This window comes from Eumetopias jubatus, unplaced genomic scaffold (genome assembly GCF_037043125.1).
Source record: "Eumetopias jubatus isolate StellerSeaLion01/CBP00866 unplaced genomic scaffold, mEumJub1_p1.0 scaffold_1, whole genome shotgun sequence".
Taxonomy (NCBI): Eukaryota; Metazoa; Chordata; class Mammalia; order Carnivora; family Otariidae; genus Eumetopias; species Eumetopias jubatus.
The window spans coordinates 9049676-9069715 of NW_028274807.1; the positions used below are offsets into that span (position 1 = coordinate 9049676).

General features: G+C 37.3%; 1 protein-coding gene across 2 annotated transcripts in view; it reads right to left on the reverse strand.

Moving 5' to 3' along the window:
- The window catches only part of TTC3 (tetratricopeptide repeat domain 3), a 115629-nt gene that overhangs the window by 81192 nt on the left and 14397 nt on the right, over positions 1–20040 (reverse strand). For both annotated transcript variants that reach the window (XM_028115719.2, XM_088023896.1), the window contains exons 5-11: positions 19540–19627; positions 18443–18496; positions 17121–17241; positions 15249–15334; positions 13947–14041; positions 12785–12847; positions 2352–2406 (exon numbers count right to left, since the gene is read on the reverse strand). In XM_028115719.2, the coding sequence (XP_027971520.1) occupies positions 2352–2406; positions 12785–12847; positions 13947–14041; positions 15249–15334; positions 17121–17241; positions 18443–18496; positions 19540–19627 (562 nt within the window). The remainder of the gene's footprint in view (positions 1–2351; positions 2407–12784; positions 12848–13946; positions 14042–15248; positions 15335–17120; positions 17242–18442; positions 18497–19539; positions 19628–20040) is intronic.

The window sequence follows — 20040 nt, forward strand, 5'->3', positions numbered from 1 at the left end:
TATGGAGCAAGTGACAAATGCTAGGTTCAGTGATCAACAAAGATTCTGTATCAAGCACAACAAACTGATCACTCTCAAACAGAAGCACATCCAATGCTGGATTCTAAATCCAGTTTTGTCTTTTACTTGCAAAAGTCACTTTACCTTTCTGGGACTCAATCTCTTCATCTGTAAAATGGCATTTAAAACATTTAAGTCATAAAACATTAAGAGACATTTAAAAACAGACTCCAAAATCTGGATGCAGGAGTCCACCTGGGGAATTTCACAATCCCCAGACTCCTCAGGCACATGAATCATAATTTGGGGGAGGGGCTCTAAAATTCTATGAGTAATACTCACTTTGATTTAAAAACAAATTATGTAAAGCCAGGAATGAAGTCTGAAACATGTATCTTTCTGTGTCTTATCTGAAGCTCTACTTTAAAAAAAAGTCGGGTATTTTTGTGATTTAGGAACATACAGTGATTAATATCACAAACACCCAGAATTAATTGCTAACATTTTGCTGTATTTGTTTTAGATTCTTTTTTACTAGAAGAAATAAAACCATACAGATATGGCCGAAATAGTCTTTGTACCCTCTCTAATCTTTCCTTCTCTAACTGCCCAGAAACAAACATTATCATGAGTTTGATAGGTATCTTTCTGGCCTATAATACGCTTTTACTGTTTTTTTTCATTCAACACTATTTTTTAAATCTATAAATGCTGATAAACCAGTTAACTTATTCCAACTACAATCTAATATTCGATTCGTTCATTCACTAAGTCAACAAATATTCACTAGTAAGTGCTTGCTATGTGCCAAGCAGCTTGTCAGGCAGTCCAGATTCAATAGTGAACCAACCAAAAAGATCCGTCCTCATGGATCTCACGATGTATGGGAGGACACACAGTAATAATACATACAGTATGTTCAATAATGTTAAATGCCAAGAGGAAAAAAGTGAGCAGGGAAAAAGGGTAGCAAATGTCTATACAGGGATAGCCTTGGCATTTTAGTAATGTGGCCAAGAAGTTTTCACTGAGAAGACTTTCAGTAAAACATGAAAGGAAGTAAGGGAGCTAGCTCAGGCTCTGGGAAAAGGCATTCTAATTCTAGGCAGAGGGAAGAACAAGTACAAACTGGGAGTGGGCCTGGCATATATAAGGAACAGTTGAGGAGGCCAACAGGTCAACAAAGAGTGAACAAGGGAGAGAACGGTAGGAGTGAGGTCAGAGACATAATGGGTGTTTAAGGAAGAGGGAAAGATCAGATCAGAGGCACAACTCTGATCAAGTGAAAATACCATATCCATCCCTGCTTTATCAGTGGATATGTAGGTATCTGCAGTTCTATGCCGTTAAAACAGCATTGCAATGGCCACTGTGCATATCTCAACATGGGTACATATTGCAAGAATGTCTGCATTCTCAGAATCACACACTTAGAATCAAATAATTATAGCATATGCACATCATAGCGCTCTCCAGGTTGGTTGCAACCAATTCTCACCCACTGGTTTATGGAAGGTTCCTGTTAGTACACACATCCACCAATACCTGGGACTACTGGTCTCTTTAATTTTTGCCAATCTAAAGGACCTAAACGATATCACATTGCTTTACTTACTTAGGTTCATGTAGGTCTGTTTGGAAGCTCTCTATTCTGCTCTCTTGGTTTTGTTTTTCTAACTGTATAATTTTAAGTGTTAGGAAATAGAACATAGTTTATTTCTATTGCCCATTCAGGATTTCTCTTCTGTGAAATGCTTGTTTATTCACTCGCCCATTTTCTACTGGGTTTATTTATTATAGCTCTTTGCATATTCTGGATATAAATCCTATCAGTTATATATGTTATCTATATGACAAATTATCTCCTCCCAGATTATGATTTCATTCATGGCGTCTTTTGACATACAGAAGTTTTTCAGTTGGATATAGTCAAATTTACGTGCCCCCCCACACACACTGATTTGTGCAATGTATGTTATTTAATAAATCCTTTCCCACCTCAAGGTTGTAAAGACAGTCTCCTATAACTTTTCTCCTAAGTTTTAAGTTTCATTTTTCATAGTAAGTCTTTAACCCATCCAAAATATGCAGATGCTGACATCTTAGTCACTAAGGTACCCTCCAGCTCCTCAACAATTCTACGTGCTACTTGTCCTGCTCAGAGACACATGGCCTCTCACTGCTGTGTTAAGTCTCCTTTCTGATTATGGAACTGAAGATTCCCCTCTCACATTCTTGAGCTTGGCATAATTTTATCCAGCATTTTTACATATAAATTTACATCCTGTACACAGATTTTTCACAAAGTTATATGGCGTTACCTGCCCAATGTAAAGATAAAAGCAACTTACCTTTGTCCAATTGCTCTTCAGGATAATGGCTCTCTTTCCATCACCAAGTGCATTTCTAAAAAGAAAAACAAGAAATATTCATTTTTATTTTTTCATAAAGGCATTATAAATTGTGTATCTATTTGTACTTCTTGAATTTTCCAGATATAACCTAGTTAAAAATAACTTTTTAATTTTTAAAAATCCATATATGTCCATTATAGGAAATTTGGAAAATACAGAAAAGTAAAACAAAAGGAAAAAGTCACCCAGAGTCACAATCACAACTACCCAGGAATAACTACTTTTCATATTTCTGGAGTATTTCCTCCACATATCTTATCTACATCTTACTTGTTATTATCTACCTAGTTTTTCTGCACTATTTTTGCACATCAGCAAGACTTCTGATCTCCAAAAAGATAACTCCCAGATCTTGCACACATGAGCTAAACTGCAGTGGACAGAGCATAAAAGTTGAGACACAGATGGGAGTTAAGTTCAATACAATCACTAACTCTTCTCGGGACTGTTTAGGAAGTTATTAACCTCCCAGGCCCACTTTCCCATATGTAAAATGAGGATGATAATTCTAATTAGTTTAAGCCAATCATGGCAATCTCACTCTCCTTTCTACTGACTGGTTTGGGGGTAGTCATGTGACCCAGTGCTGGCCAATGAGAGCTAAGAGGACTCATCACTCTTAAAAATAAGATTACAAGGAAGAAAACTAGGTAACTTACACTACCAGACAGAAGTACCTACTAAAAGACTATATATAGTTAAAAAAAAAAAAAAATCTATCCAAAGATAGATGACCTGACCAACAGATCTGGATAAGCAGATCAGAAACAGATGCTTACATACAGTTGCCTGATCTATATGACAAAATGAAGTGCATGGAGAAAACATATTCTCAAGAAAGAGTGATGAATCAATTAGACATTCATACCCATCTTGAATCCTACCTCTCACTAAACGCAAAGTTAAACAATCAAGCTTTTAAAAGAAACATAGAACATTCTGGTGATGTTAGAGAAGGCAAAGATTATAAACAGAACTCCAAAAGTGCTTATCATAAAGGAAAAAACTGATAAACGGTACTGTCAAAATTAGCATCAACCATTTGTAAAAAAAAAACAAAACAAAACACACAAAAGTGAAAAGGCAAGCCACAGAATGTGAGAAGCTATTTGTAATGTATATATTTGACCAATGGCTCAAATCCAAAAAAAATTTTTTTTAAACCTAATGAATAAGACATTCAACTCAAAAGAAAAAAAATAGCAAAAGATCCAAACAGGCACTTCACAAAAGAGAATATCCAAGTGGTCAATAAGCATATGAAAAGATGCTCAACTTAAATATCCTTAATTGACTTAAGGAAATCCAAATTAAAATCACAGCACTGTATCACTACATACCCATCAGAATGTCTAAATGAAATGACAAAAAATAAGTGTTAGCGAGGACATGGAACTGAAACTCTCATATGCTGCTGGCAGGAGTGTAAAACAACACAACCATATAGGAAATTATGTAGGAAAGCTGAATATAAGCATACCTTCGTCCCAGCAACTCCACTCCTTAATTAGATTCTCAAAAGAAATGAATACATATGTTCACAATGATACTATCTGTAAAAGCCAAATACTAGAAACTACCCAAATGTCCATCAACATTAGAATGGATAAAATGTGGTATATTCATGCAATAGATGAAAACTGTACAACTCCATGCAACAATATGGATCTTGAAAACAATGCTGAATGCTAAACATAAAAGAGCACATACCATGACTGTTTACATTACACAAAAACAGGCAAAACTAACCCATTGCATTGGAAAATGGGATAATACTCAACCTGGGGAAGAAGGTGGGTAGACTAGGAAGAACAAGGGGGACCTTCAGGGGTACTGGGGCTGTGATCTGGGTACCAATAACATGTGTAAGGTTTCTGAAAATTCAACCTATAAACTTAGGAATTGTACACTTTGCACTATGTGTACTTTTTTTGAAGATTACAAGAGTCATTCTTTTGCTGGAGACTGTAATGTCCAGTTTAATATCTGAATTACAGTAGCCAGAGGAGGCAGCCTGAGGTCCAAGTCACACAGAGGCACTAGAAAAATCCTAGGTCTTTGATGACATTGTTGAGGCACTAAATATACAACCCTAGAGCCACCTTCTTCTGGACTTCTTGAATGAGGTTAAGTTTCCTTCACCATTTAAACAGGGTTTTCTGTTATTGGCAACCAAACACATCCTAATACAATGGCACACCTCGTCTCCCCACTGCTTCCCTCCACGAATACTTTTAACAACTGCCTATACTGTTTCCACTTCCTCTCATCTCAATCCACTCCAACCCAGGATCCACAAGCTTCCCATACACAGCTCTCCCTATGGTAACTAAAAGATGTCCATATTGCTCAGTCTAAACTCCATTTGGCTTCTCAGCAGCAACAGACACTACTGGTCACTCTTTCTCTTCCTTCAATGATGTCACACCTCTAGTTTTCCTCCTACCTCTCTGGCTACCTCTTAACCATCTTCCACGCAGGTTCATCTTCCCTTATATAGCCACTGTTTGTGTCCCTCAAGGCTCAGTCCTAGTTTTCAGCTCACCCTTGCTCTACACAGTGGGTCTCAACCTTGGTTACATATGAGTACCATCTGGGGGGGGGTTGGGGCTGCTAGAAGCCTAATGCCCAATTAATTAAATCAAAATCTCTTGAGTTGGGGGTATTTCTCCCAAGGTCAATTCCAGGGTGCAGTAAAAGTTGAGAACCGCCTTCCCAAGCAATCTCATCCACACTTGCAACTTCAAATCATCTAGGTTAACTATCCCAAATATGTGTCTCTTGTTCAAATATCTCCTTGGAGTCCCAGACCCACATAATTCATTGCCAATGTGAAATTCCAACTGGGATCCTTCAAGGACACTTCAACTCAGGATGTCCAGGAGTGAAGTCAAGTTCTACTTCCTACAAATGTGTCTCTTCCAGTGATCCCAGTGTTAGGGAGTGAGCCTATAATCCATGAAGTGGCTGAAGGCTGAAGTCCAGGAGTGAAGTCAAGTTCTACTTCCTACAAATGTGTCTCTTCCAGTGATCCCAGTGTTAGGGAGTGAGCCTATAATCCATGAAGTGGCTGAAGGCTAAAAATCCATCCATTTTACCTCCAAAGCATCTCAAATACTTCCACTTCTCCATTTCCACTACCATTACCCTGCTCTAAGCTACCATCCCTCTGGCCTAGAGTACTGCAACAGCCTCAACCCAATTCATGCTACATCTCCTCCAAACCCATTCTCCTCGCTACAACTAGATTGATCTTTCTAAGGTACTAATCATGCCATCTCACCTCAATTTAAAATCCTTTACTTACTTCTTGATGCTCTTCAAGGCCACAGTTATGTAGCCTACAAGACCCTCCTCGGTCTAGTCCCTGAGTACCACTCACTCCCCTCCTTCTCTGTATTCAGGCCACCCAGCACACTATTAATTCCATGAATGCAACATCCTCCCTTCCACTGCTGGCCCACTGTCTAGAATACAGGAGCTGTGTCTGGTTTTGCTCATTTCTGACATAGCTAGAAGCAGAACTCCAATCGTACTTACTGAATCAATGTTAAATGTTATTGTTATAATATACAGTACAATAACCACTATGATAACTGTAGTTACAATCAATACATTATAAATACCATACATATTAGTGTGTGTATACACTATATAAATAAAAACACTAACGTATTTTCACATTTACTAGCATATGACCACATCCTCCTACTAAAACAAAGTAGACATAATAAATGACATGGTGTGATTGCTCATCCAACCCAGTGCAGCGGAGGTGTACATACTCTGGAGAGCAGGTATGACTTTAGCAACAGCGATACATCTGTACAATACATCTACGAAAAAAGGAAAACTCAAGAGATGCAAATGGTTACTTACTCCTGAAGACTATGTGACAAAATGGTGAGAGTACTGAACAGAGGGCAAGAAAGAATATTCTAGCCTAGATGCTCCAATGGAATACATGTTACATGGCGAAGTATTATTTCTCCAACCCTCTCACCTATTTCTTCATATATGATATGGCACATTTTGCCCCAAAATGTTAGGAGTGAATACATATTTCTCCCTCCTCTAGCTTCCATGTGGATTTGCTAGATTAATCATTTTTGAGCTCTCTCCTTTCCCACCCCTAACTTTTCCCGAGGATGAAAAATGGTGGGGAGGGGCGCTAATCCTATGTGGTTTAGCCTCTTCTTTTTCTCACTCTTTGGAATCTTACACTGAACACCATCATAATACCAGATCCCCTTTTCCTCCAAGCTTAAAGTTCACAAAAGTCCCTGTTGCCAGTTCTTTCTGTGACCATGGGTGAACTAACAAGTCAGTTGGCTATCACACTGTTCAGATAAGGCCCTACTCTCCACTGTGTCAGCACCAGAGGCAAGACTAGATCACCATCTGCCTTGTCTTCCGTTTCTATTTCTTAACTGATTCTGGACTTGGAAAGAAAAGATGCTATTTACTCACTCTCTCAAACCACAGTATATATAAGAACTTCACAAGACATAAAAGGATTATCACTTTTTTTCTTCCCTATTGTAAATCAGCACTTTTAGGGCCTGACCAGACCAACAAAGAAATAATGCTACTCCCCAGATTCCTAGATCTTACAATGAAGCAACAAAAGCAGAATTCAGATGTAATGGTCAGTTACTACCAAATATGCAGTGACTGATAACCATCAAATGAATAAACACAAAAATTTAAATCAAAAGTTAGTGTCTGGAATTAAAATTACATAAGCTCTGGGGCGCCTGGGCGGTTAAGCAGCTGCCTTCGGCTCAGGTCATGATCCTAGGATCCTGGGATGGAGCCCTCCATCGGGCTCCTTGCTTGGTGGGGAGCCTGCTTCTCCTCTCCCTCTGCCTGCCGCTCTGCCTACTTGTGCGCTATCAAATAAATTTAAAAAATAAAATCTTAAAAAAAAATTACATAAGCTCTTTCATCCAAGTAAAAGCAATCAGGAATTTATCTACAGATATACTTTCACCTGAGTGTAGAATGTAAGTAAAAAGATAATCATTACAAAGCTGTAATTTTTTTAAACTGGAAATAATTTATATTCTAATACAAACTAACCAAAGCAGGAGTAATCCATTGAGTAGACTATGGAGCCGTCAATCAGAGAAAGACATGTATCATATGATCTCACTGATATGAGGAATTCTTAATCTCAGGAAACAAACTGAGGGTTGCTGGAGTGGTGGGGGGTAGGAGGGATGGGGCAGCTGGGTGATGGACATTGGGGAGGGTATGTGCTTTGGTGAGCGCTGTGAATTGTGTGAGACTGTTGCATCGCAGACCTATACCTCTGAAACAAATAATACATTATATGTTAAAAAAAAAAAAAAGACAGCAGGAAGGGAAAAATGAAGCGGGGGAAATCCGAGGGGGAGACAAACCATGAGACTATGTACTCTGAGAAACAAACTGAGGGTTCTGGGGGGGGATGGGTTAGCCTGGTGATGGGTATTAAAGAGGGCACATACTGAATGGAGCACTGGGTGTTATACGCAAACAATGAATCATGGAACACTACATCAAAAACTAATGATGTATTGTATGGTGATTAACATAATAAAAAAAAGCTAAAAAAAAAAAAGACTATGGAGCCATGAACATAAATAAGGGTATATCTCTATATACACTAATATGCAACAAGCTCCAAGATTTAAGTATTTTTTTTAAAAAAAACAAGAAGTACAACATTATGTACAGTATGCTCCCACCAATGTTAAAAAATACACACACACACACACACACACACACACACACACGTATATACACATTACATTGAATCAAATGAAACTGCCTACATTCTGGATTATAAAAATAGTAACTTCATTTGGTTCAACATACTAAGTGCTTATACAGGCATAAGATATTATGGAAATACACAGAACACTCACACTGAAGCTCCTCCCACACACTAGGATTTTTTTTTTTAAAGTAGGTTCTGCACCCAACATGGGGCTCAACTCCTGACCCCGAGATCAAGAGTACCACATGCTCTACTGAGCCAGCCAGGTGCTCCCCACACTAGAATTTTTTAAATTCTCACAGGAACATACAATTGCCTTGATTTATACCTCTGGGCCTCAGAGAAATTCAGAAAAACACAAAACGAAACAAAAAACCAGAAGTCATTTAAAGTCTATCTACCTGCTATTAATCATAAGTTGGATTTAACAGAAGAGAATATCTTATGATGGGTAAACACTGAAGGTCAAAGTAAATGCCAAGTTTAAAATTCCATAATTTTCCAAAGTAAATTAAAAAAAAATCCAAGGCTAAGCTTTCCCTTTTTCCAATTCCATTTACCCTTACACAGTTTATCACATCCCATCAAAGAATTCAAATTTCCACATTTGAGTACCAGAAAAAAGAATGAAACAGTAAAGAGGCACAGTCTGATGATACACCTCACATAAGTGCTGTAACTACAGAAGCCATAGATACGCCTAATTACTTTTTTTAGATTCTCTTTTAAAAATATCTGATTACTTCAATTAAAACTACCACTCTAAAATTCCCTATAACTGCCAAGTTGTATTTGTGAAGTGAACTTCTGGAAGACCTGAATAAAGGACATCTCGGCCACGACCGGCATTTGGGATACACTGCACACAGTCCCGAGCCTAAAGGATTCAGCAGAAGCTGTGGCAGGAAGTAGCATATTTCCACACAGCCCCCCAATTCCATTCCACAGATTTCCAAAGGGGGACATCTGGAGGTGCACACGTCTGAGGAATGTTAAAAGTTCAGATGGGCTCTTGGCCTCACATACATTCACCCAAAGGTGGTACAAACTGTGACTACCTGGCATTACCACCACAAGCACCGTGACCATTTCTTAATGAAGCACTTTCCCCACGCATACCTCACCTCGGGCTCCCCACCATTGGTCTTAAAACACTTATATTTCTCTTCTTTCGAGATTACTTTCACTTATTTTATCTTTGATGTTTTAGTGAACACTGCTTTTGTTTTTTTTTTCATCTTATGTGCATTTTTAATTTTACTGTATCACTTTTTATCACATATTTCAAGTATACATAAAAGTACAGAGAATAACATTAATATAGTCGACACCCATGTACCAGCTTAGCAAGATCTTAACATTTTGCCGTATTTACTTCAGATCTTTTGCAGAACTGTTATAGTCGACAACCGCTGTGTACCACTTTCTCATCTCCAATCCTTTTCCCTCCTTCCCTCCCCAGAGATAGCCACTCCGCTGATGTTTAACATGCCCATGCATTTGTAAACATTTTTAATACATACTAGGTATTAACTATGATATGTTTGTCATTTTGCATATTTTGACATTATATAAACCGCATACCATACAAATCATTCGGCAACTTGCTTTTTCACTCAACATTGTCATCATTTTAACTGCTGCATAAAATTCCATTGTATGAATATACCATCATTTATTTATCCATTCCCCCATGGATGGACATTTAAGTTGTTTCCATTTCTTTACTCTTACAAACAATGCTATTGTGAAGGCTTGTACGTATCTTCTTGGGTACACATTTGAGTTTGGAGGATAGGAGCCTAGAAGTGGGCTGCAGAGTATGCACATCTTCACCTTGCCAAACTGCTGTCCAAAGTGATTGCACCAATTTACACTTTCTCCAGCCGAGTATGCAAGTTTCCTTTGTTCCACATCCTCTCAAACACTTGGAATTATGAGGTTTTTAAAATGTTTGCCAATCTGATGGACATGAAAAAGAAACTCAAAGTTTGTAATCTGCATGTCCTATAAGGATACTCATGTTTATTGACTATTTGAACCATTTATTTTTTAATTCTTTTTTCAGCTTTCACATTGCCCTTTCCATCGGGATTAAGAGTAGATTAAGAGTAGAAACTCTGCATCCAGGCTGCCTGGGTTCAAATTCTGGCTCCATCACACCCACCTAGTTTCTGAGGATACTTTGCTTGACCTCCCATTCCTGTTTCCTCATCTGTAAAGAGATAGCAGCACCCACCATGCAGGGTTGTTGAGGGTTTTTTGAGCTTGTATGCATAAAGTGCTCAGAACAGTGCCAGTGTGTTACCCCCAGGTGTCCCACAGCTGCTCAGCCAGATTCCCATGACAGATCTACCAAACCTCAGATGTGAGAGCTTCAAAACATCTCAATCATGGTAACTCAGCTAAAGGGCATGGGTCCTTCTGTTTCAATGGCACGAGTGAATCACTGGCAACGTGTTCCTTTCTGAAGTCACATTATCTACTCACTTGGTCAGGAGTGAGATGTACTGTAAACTCAGAAAACATCATCCCTACATTACTGAATAAGTCATATAAACAATGTGCAAGAAGGTGGGAAACACCACCAAAGCTGTGTGGCACAATGTTTCTGACATTACATTGGCATTCAATACATATCGGTGATTGCCTGAGAAGGAAATGTTGCTGACCTGCCTCTAGTGAAAACTTCGAGGGGTGTTGAACCACAAGCTAGACTCTATCAGGAAGTAGGTACAAGGATTGACACACAACCCTGCTCTTGACCTTTTCCTCACCAGGCTACCTGGCTTCTGTATTTCTACTTTGATGCACCTCCTTTGCAGCGCAGTTTTAAGAGGATCCTCCTTGAGTGTCTAGCATTCAACACTCATGAAAGCGGGCAGAAACCCCCCAGCTTGCCTCTCCACTCTCAGAGCTCCCCTATGCAGAGTGGATGACCTTTCTCCCAATCAAGGTTTCGATTTTCACAAGAGGCTAGCCAAGTTGCCAACCTATTCATCTTGAAAGCACATAGATTCACCATCAAACAGCATAGGATATCTGCAATTCTGGACCTAGCCAGACGCAATAACCTAAGGACATTTGCAGCTCATTTCTTGTCAGAACCAGTTGAGGACAGTGGTATTGATGGAAGACTGTGTCCAGCCCATCCATTCCTCTAGTCTAGATAGCCTCGCTTTATCCACGGCTTAAGCCATCTAAAAGCTGCATAACGTTAATACAGCGGTATTCTCCGAGGTGGTTGGATTACTGGTGATTTTTATTTTCTTCTTTTTAAACTCTTGTATTTTCCAAATTTTCTACCATGAGAATGTGTTCTGTTTATAATAAAAGAAAAACAAATGTTATTTTTAAAAGCTACATACTTGGAATATACTCTCTTCCCCACTCCCACCCTCCCGCATCCCAACAATAAGTACTTTAACTAAAAACCACTAGTATCAGACTCTCTATTTGATCAGAAAACGCCACAAAAAAAATTTATTTGTGAAACCCAAACTGCACTTTCAGGGAGTTTTCTGCTTTGAACAGGAATGTGCCTGAGGTTCTTCTCTACTCCATCACCCAGTCCATGTTACTTGTGAGCCATATAAGACGTTTCTTCCAGAACTAAACATCAGGAAAACTGCTTCACCTGAGCAACTTCTGTCCTCTTTCTTCATGGACAGTGAGAATCATGTAACTTGTCAGGCTTTCTCCTTTTATTTTAGGCAACAGAAAGGTCAAATACAAATATGAATGTAACTAATAACTGTGCAGGACCTTATCCCTATAGAGCTTTATTCTGAGGATCCCCAGCTCTAAATTGGTTTTTTAGTTTATTTTGTTGTGTTTTTAATATTCTTCTACCGAGCAGATTTATTCCTGAAGCCACTCTAAGCCCTTCTTACGGTAAGGCAAGACACGATTAAATGTAACAGTATACACTGCTCAATATTAATGCTTGTAATTTATATCCAAAATATTTGAAACTGAGGGACAACAAAGTCATGGTGCAGTGTCAACAATCTTTTTCAACTAATAAAAACTCAATGCAACATAAGAAACGAAGAATTAATTATGTAAGAAATTAAAAGAATTAATTATGATTTCACTCTGATGGTTAAACCATTAAATTTTTTTTCTTTCACTTACAAATGAGATTTACTTTATTTTTTATATCAACATATAGAAAACAGCAAAAATTCTTCTAGAATTATACAGATTAATTAAGAGAGCAAAAGGAGATAACACAGGTATTATGAACAAAGACTTCAACATCACCAGGTAAGATCTGTGTTCAAATCTTGACATCACTACTTATGAGTAAGTATGAGTCCACCCGAATGTAAGTGTGGAGAATGACATTACCTAGTGAGTGGACTGTGAGAATCAAGGAACAGTGTAAAGTACTCGAGACAGCACATAACATGTTATCCACTCAGTCAGAACAGCTGCCGCTGCTGTTGTTCGTATAAAGCCTACACAGCCCCTTTAACCATTCAACTACATCCGACAAAAAACTACTAAAGGATTTTCTTGTATACCTGCAAAACACAAACATTTCTCAAAAATGGGTATTTAGCCTAACAGCTCAGTGACTGGAGTACTCTAACCAACTTACCTAAACTGTCCAGTGCGGAGAAAACAAAGAGCTCGGTTACCATAAAGAAGATGATTTTCAGGTCTTTAAAAGAAATAATGTTTAGTCAGTAAAGTACATTACATACAAGGCAAATAAAACGCACACAGAGAGTGTAAGGCACGAAGGAGGCTTCCGCAGCCCTTGCATCTGGGCAGCGGCGCGGGAGGGATGGAAGGCGCCGAGACCTAACGGGCTAGGCCCTGGTCCCTCTACTCCCCACCAGAGTAACCTGGTTCGCGTCAATCCACACTCACTGTGTGCGAAACGCCCTACTTTCTCTGCCTAGCTCACAGGGATGTTGTGAGGGTCAAATGAGACGTATTAAAAAGCTAGCGAATCGTAAGTATGGTGTAGGTATAAAGGACAGAATTATACTTATGTAAGTCAGGACCATACCACTTTGACAAAGAAAGTCTGTAAATTCCAACAATTTAAATAGCTTCATTTCAAATTTTGTCTTTTCTAGCTTAATCTGTTTCCTTCCTCAGAACAAAGCAGGAGCCTTCCAGATGTGGTGTGCTCCCCTGACTCACTCATGCCCCACGGAGACAGGCAAGGCAGGAAAGAGAGCAGCCGTCTACAGCACACCCTCCAAAGACTGCTACGATACCAGACGGCCCAGGTGAAATACCAGTAGGAACCAAGTATGAAGCACACATGTAGGGACGCTATGAAATTCCAGCAGCTGAGCAAACAGAAGATGAGGTAGAGAGAACACACACTCTCGCAACAATTCCAACTATTATACTTTAAAAGTTCCCTCTCAGAAAGCAGAAATTCCTGAATGGGTATTAGTAACTAGCCCTTTTTGATTAGCGAATAATTTGGAAGGTATTAGCTGAAGGCAAAATGAGAACAAGAAAAAACAGGTGGGCTTACACTGGAAAGCTTGAGAGAAAACGGGGCAGGGTAGAAGCAATATTCACAATTCTGCATGACTTGCTTAAATTCTACTACTCAGTTATTTCATCTACCCAGGCCATCCCTAACACTTCTAATGCCTAGGGGCGAGAAAATCTATTCTACATAGCAAGTTGAAGATCCTCTCTCCAATTCCTCGCCTTGCTTTTATTTCTCCTGACTAGCATTTCAACTTGATCCGCCACACAATAAGGATCTCATTGTTCTATTTTGCTCTTACCTATATTCAATGGCTCTGGTGTAATAGATAATAGCTATATCAAATCTTTCTTTTGAAAACTCTTCATTTCCTTTCATTTTCATTAGCTCTCCTTGCTGAGAAACCAAGGTGAAAGAAGACCCATCAATTAAAAGCAAAGACAATCAAGAATGCCAGTATCTAGGAAAAATGGTACTGGGCTTTTATCTCTGATAACAGAAATAAGCTAGGAGATTATTTATGTAGAAAATGAGAACCCAGTATCTAATATTTTGGTATATTTATTTTAAAAAATCTGTCTCTGATGACTCAAAGTTAACTTTGTTAAAGGAATATTAAAAAATAAACAAAACCAGCACATTATGAGTAACAACTAACAATTTATCCCCTTGTGTACAGTATTTGGCAGGCCCACTTTTAAAAATACCTATTGAGCCTGTCATATAGCAGGGAAAAAAAGAGATGCAAGGTAAAATTTTCAGTTAGAAGATATGATATTATTCAATAATCCTGAGTGCTTAAAAAAAATATATATATATACACAAATTGGTAGCATAGAGTCAATGTTGAATAGATTAACAAAAATGAGGCAGCAAAATTAGCAAGAATGAAATCAAAGATGCTACAGATATAATGGAAACTGTTCACTTCAAATATTCAAATTTTCAAAATAAACAGATCAAAATAAACTGGATCCTGTAAATGGCTTTAGTAAGTGAATTAAATAGAACACTAAATATTTTCCTAACTCCTTCTTTAAAAATTTAGTAAAAATCATATTTCCCAGGGCACCTGGCTGGCTCTGTTGGTGGAGGAATGTCACTCTTGATCTCAGGGCTGTAAATTTGAGCCCCGCCTTTGCGAATAGAGATTACGCAAAAATAAAATCTTTAAAAAAAAAATTTCCTTTGAGTGAATTCTATGGCATATGAATTACATCTCAATAAAGCTGTTACCAAAGAAAATTATATTTCTTTAACTAATTAAAAACCTTAGTTTAAAAAAATCAAATTTCAATTAACTCTTTTAAAATACATATATTTAAATGTTTATTATTCAGTATTCTATAAATTTACTTTAATAATATATATATTTGAAATACATATGTAAATTAAAAAATTCTGATCAAGATGTTGTTTTCCTCTTCCAAAAAAAAAATTCCAATCAAAATTTATTAAAATTTTCCCTCAAACGTGTTAGTGAATTTTACAACAGTTCCTGTGTGCTGACAGACAGCAGTTTTACTGAACTTTCTCTGAATGTTAATAAAAGTTCTAACAGATAAATTTTAAAATATACTTACAAGTAAACATTTATTCTCACCTCTATACATTCCGCACAATTTTGAGTTTTAAATTCTTCAAGCAAATTGCAGTTTTCTGTTACAACTTTAGTTATGTGATACTTGTCTAAATTTTATTTTCAGGAGAGAGTGAGAGAACATTTGTTTAAAAAAAAAAGCAAACTGGTATTGTTAAAGTTCTAAAACTTAGGATACGTAGGTCAGTCCATAAGGTCAACTAATTATTATACTTTCTCATATTTCTAATAACATGTTTCTTATAATCTTTTACATGTATCAAATTATACAAATTAAAGTGAACAAGTGATAAAATGTTTTAGAACACATTAGATTCATTGCATGTGAATCTAACCTATTTTAGTTCTACCATTAAAAAAAACACTTATTATTACATTAATTCTAACTGTAGTTAAAACAAATCGTCAGTCATAATATTCCAAATAGGCCTCATAATTACTCAAGTTAGTTCAACAAACCTTACTGAGAGCCTATGCTGTACCTGGCACGATGTTCAACAAAAATGTCTAAAAACAAAAACTTGGAAAACTCTCTAAAATATACTTAATGTAACAAAGAATTTTAAATATCTTATTTCAACATTTTGATTCTCATGAATGAAATGTGAAAATGTTATTTGAAATACTATGCTTTTAAAAATTTAATAAACTAATTAAAATGCAGTAGGTAATAACCAAAATTTATGTTAAAAGTTTATCAGACCTCATTTTCTGTATTTTTAGCAGTTTATAGATTTAAATGTTAACAATTTTATCCCAACAAAACTGTAGTTAAGCCTCTAGCCAAACACATACATTTCCAAGATGAATAAAGTATCTAAAATCTAAATTTAAGGAAGAATTTCAGACGTTCACCAAATAAGGTAATTAATAAGGGACAGAGTAAGATTACAGGATTAAAAACCTGGGCTTTGAAATCAGGGAGACTTGACTTCTCATCTAGGTTCTACTACTCAGTAGACTGCAGAAATATCACTTAACCTCCCAAAGCCTTAGTTTGCTTATTTCTAAAATAGGGACAACAGCAGCTACCTTGTAACAGCTACCTTGTAGCTTCTTTACAGAGCAACTGTAAAGAAGAGAACAGAGAGAAAGAGAGAGAGAATATGTCAGAACCAAGCCCACATGGGTGCCCAATACATGATATTGGTCCTCTACTTCTACCATAAAATCTACCCTATAATTACAGGCCTCCAGAACAATGAGGAGAACCACCCCTACTGATATAATACAGTCCAGTATGTAATATCAGGAAAACCTGTCTCCGTGTTTAAGCTTAATTTCTCTCTACCACTTAGATCAACAGTATAAAATCTGACCTCTTCTCAAGTGGTGATGGCAAATTACTCGTCATCAACTAAAGAGCACAATATTTCCTGCTTCAAGATCCCTACAGCTGTACTATTAAAAAAACACTGCTAACATTCAAATGCTTTAGAGAAACATATTTCACAAAGTTAAAAAAAAATATAGAAGGCAGTTTCATTATACGAAAGAATAACAGGGTCATCGGGAAAATGAAAATTATAATCTTAGCTCTGTTACTTATTTCTCTTTTGAAGAAGAATACATGAGGCCCCAGTTGTGGATTCTTTTCTTGGGTATTATAACTTACGGCATTCACTTGGTAGGATTTTTAGAAGTGTGATGTCATAGAAATTATTAAGACAGGAAATATAGAATAAAGCTACCTATGAGGTTACAGTTCTCTTATTCAGGCTTTTCTCTTCTTTACAATAGAAAAAGATTTTTTTAAGAGAAAACATTTTTTAAAGTCCTAAGATAAATAAGAAATCACATAACCACACATTCCATTTTCCTAAATAATGCCTTTAAAAACTGAGTCAAGTAACAATTTAATGCATTTATACTTACATTCAGTAAAGAAAATACTTAACATAGGCCAACAATTGTCAACTGCTCCTAATTTAGGTAGAATTGTTACATCGCCTGTGTATTTCACCCAATTCAAAGCTTCTTCCATTGCCAAGATTTTCTGTATCAAAAAGATGGATGAAGAATGTGATTTGGGTATTAATTTTAATTGTACATGTGGTACCATAAATTTAACATACAGTATTTCAGAGTCTTAATAAAAACTTAACAAAATCTTGCATTTTCATTACTCACGCAACTAGAATAGCTGGACCCCAACATTTAAGTTAACAGATACCAGGGACTCACATATGTTACATCTTCAAATAACCTCAGGCTACCCTCATAGGCCAAGATGCTGCTTCAATCACTACAGACCTAGAAGTTGAGGTTTACAACCTGGCCAGCAGCTGCCCTGGGTGCAATAATACAAGGTGAATGAGGGGTCTCAGATCTCATCTAAACTAGGACTTCCATCCTTACCACAAGGTTAAAGGTACAGATTAAGGTTCCTGAAAGGGACTATGTATTTTAAATGGTCTATGGCAAACAGAAGAGTAAGGAGATAAACAGGAGGAGAGTGCAGCTGTGCAAATAAGCACTCAGTGCAAAGATCTTCATGAAGAGGCAGGAGCTCACAGGAATGTTATTCGTACTTCTAGTCTGAAATGACTTCAGAAGTTAAGAAGAAGAGTTATCGATGCTCATGTCAGGCTTAAGGGAAACAAGTAGATGTTTATGTTACCAGTAGCATTAAAAACTGGCTTATAATTTTATCTGGAGATTATCTAATAATTACATATCAAAAATGTTCATACCAGAGACCTAATAATTTCATTTGAGAGAATATATGCCAGATAAATAATCTAAAAAAGAAAAAAAGAATCAATGTGTAAAAGCAGCCCGGGGGTGCCTGGGTGGCTCAGTCATTAAGTGTCTGCCTTCGGCTCAGGTTATGAACCCAGGGTCCTGGGATCGAGCCCCACGTCGGGCTCTCTCCTCGGCGGGAAGCCTGCTTCTCCCTCTCCCACTCCCCCTGCTTGTGTTCCCTCTCTTGCTGTCTCTCTCTGTGTCAAATAAATAAATAAAATCTTAAAAAAAAAGAAAAAGGGCAGCCCAAAATTATACTACATATACGGGGAGGAGGGAAGGATGCAAACCCCCAAAATAAGGAGACTGCTTAAGGAAAATACAGATATCAATACTAGCAACTACTACATGTAAAACACTAACTCGTGAACCCAATTCATGGAGCAATGAGCAGTGAGACAACTGCCCTTTATCGGCAGTGGTTGTGCTTGCTTCCCGCATTTAATACTTACATTTTCTATTTTATAACCAATTCTCAATAAGCCTCCGATAAAGAATGAATCATTCTGCAAAACAAAACAACAAAACATGAACCATCTTCAATCAGTTACACTTGAATTTTCCAGTGGACAAAAAAAAAATCCTACATTTCAGGAATACTGCTATGTGTACAAAGAGTCCACCTCCCACAAGCACTTTCATGCCCAATTTACCTCCTAAGAACCCTAAAACAAGAATTCAGAAGTAGTCTTACATTGGCTTCTAATAATAAAATGGCTTAGTGTAACTTTTAGATGTATGGACTTTAAAGTTCATTACATCAAGATTTTTTTATGAAACTACATTGACTGATACAAGGAATAGCAAAGGAGGGGCGCCTGGCTGGCTCAGCTGGTTAAGCGTCTGCCTTTGGCTCAGGTCATGATCTCAGGGTCCTGGGATCGAGCCCCGCATCAGGTTCCCTGCTCAGTGGGGAGTTTGCTTCTCCCTCTGCCTCTCACTCATTCTCTCTCTCAAATAAATAAATAAAACCTTAAAAAAAAAAAAAGGAATAGCAGAGGCTCATCAGCAGGAAATAAACACTTGGCTCCATAACTCCATAACCAACTGAAATAAGAAAAATGATCAAACGGCTTTCAAGGGAAAAAACCTTCAGTATAATACAGGGCACTGCCTCAAATACTATATAATAAAAGTTTACCCCAAAGATCAAATATTTGTTGTGGTGCTGCTGCCAGTGGCATGATTTCACAAGAACCCATCACTTTCAGTGACAAAAGCTCCTATGACAGAAGTTCCTATGAGCTTTCTTTCATCTGTGACAAATTCCATTTTCTATCCTTTAATGATGGGAATGGTCCTGGATCTCATCATTCATGTCAGAACCAGGAAGACCACCGTCTACATCATTCATGTCAGAACCAGGAAGACTGCCATCTACCTAATCTCTCAAACACATAGCACAAACTCACGGGTAGTAGAATAATCTCAGGTTCAATCAAACTCAAACCATTACCTGTTAACCACTATAAATGAGTAACATGGGCCTGACACCACATAAATTATATTCTTTAGATACAGGGGGCCAAATACACATTCCACCACTTACCACAACTTTCTTTGCCAAATCCACAATATCTTCCATCAATTCCAGATGTTGTAATTTCTTCAAACTTATCTCAGAAGCATGAGAATTGCTTAAATACAAATTCATTTTTAAAAAAATTAGGTTCTCATATATAAAAATTCATTGAGCTTTACACTTTACTATATGTTATACCCCAATTTAAACTACTTGAAAAAAATTAAATTCTCTTACTTCACTCTAGGTAACTATAAGTTGTTAAGTGGACAAAATACCTTTTTCTCTCTTCTGTACTACAATGCTGCTATTTATAAACAAGCATATTAATTTTCCTTCAGTTTCAAATCTACCATCTAATGCTCCTCAGAGGTTCACTCATCATAATGTCACCATGATTAGTCATTCATATCCAAATCCAAAGCATTAACTTTTTCCATCTTATTACATAAGAGTCAAGTTGAACAGTTTATACAAGAATAAAACATAAGCCTTCCCCTGTACTTGGCATTCCTCAGTAATGGGCAA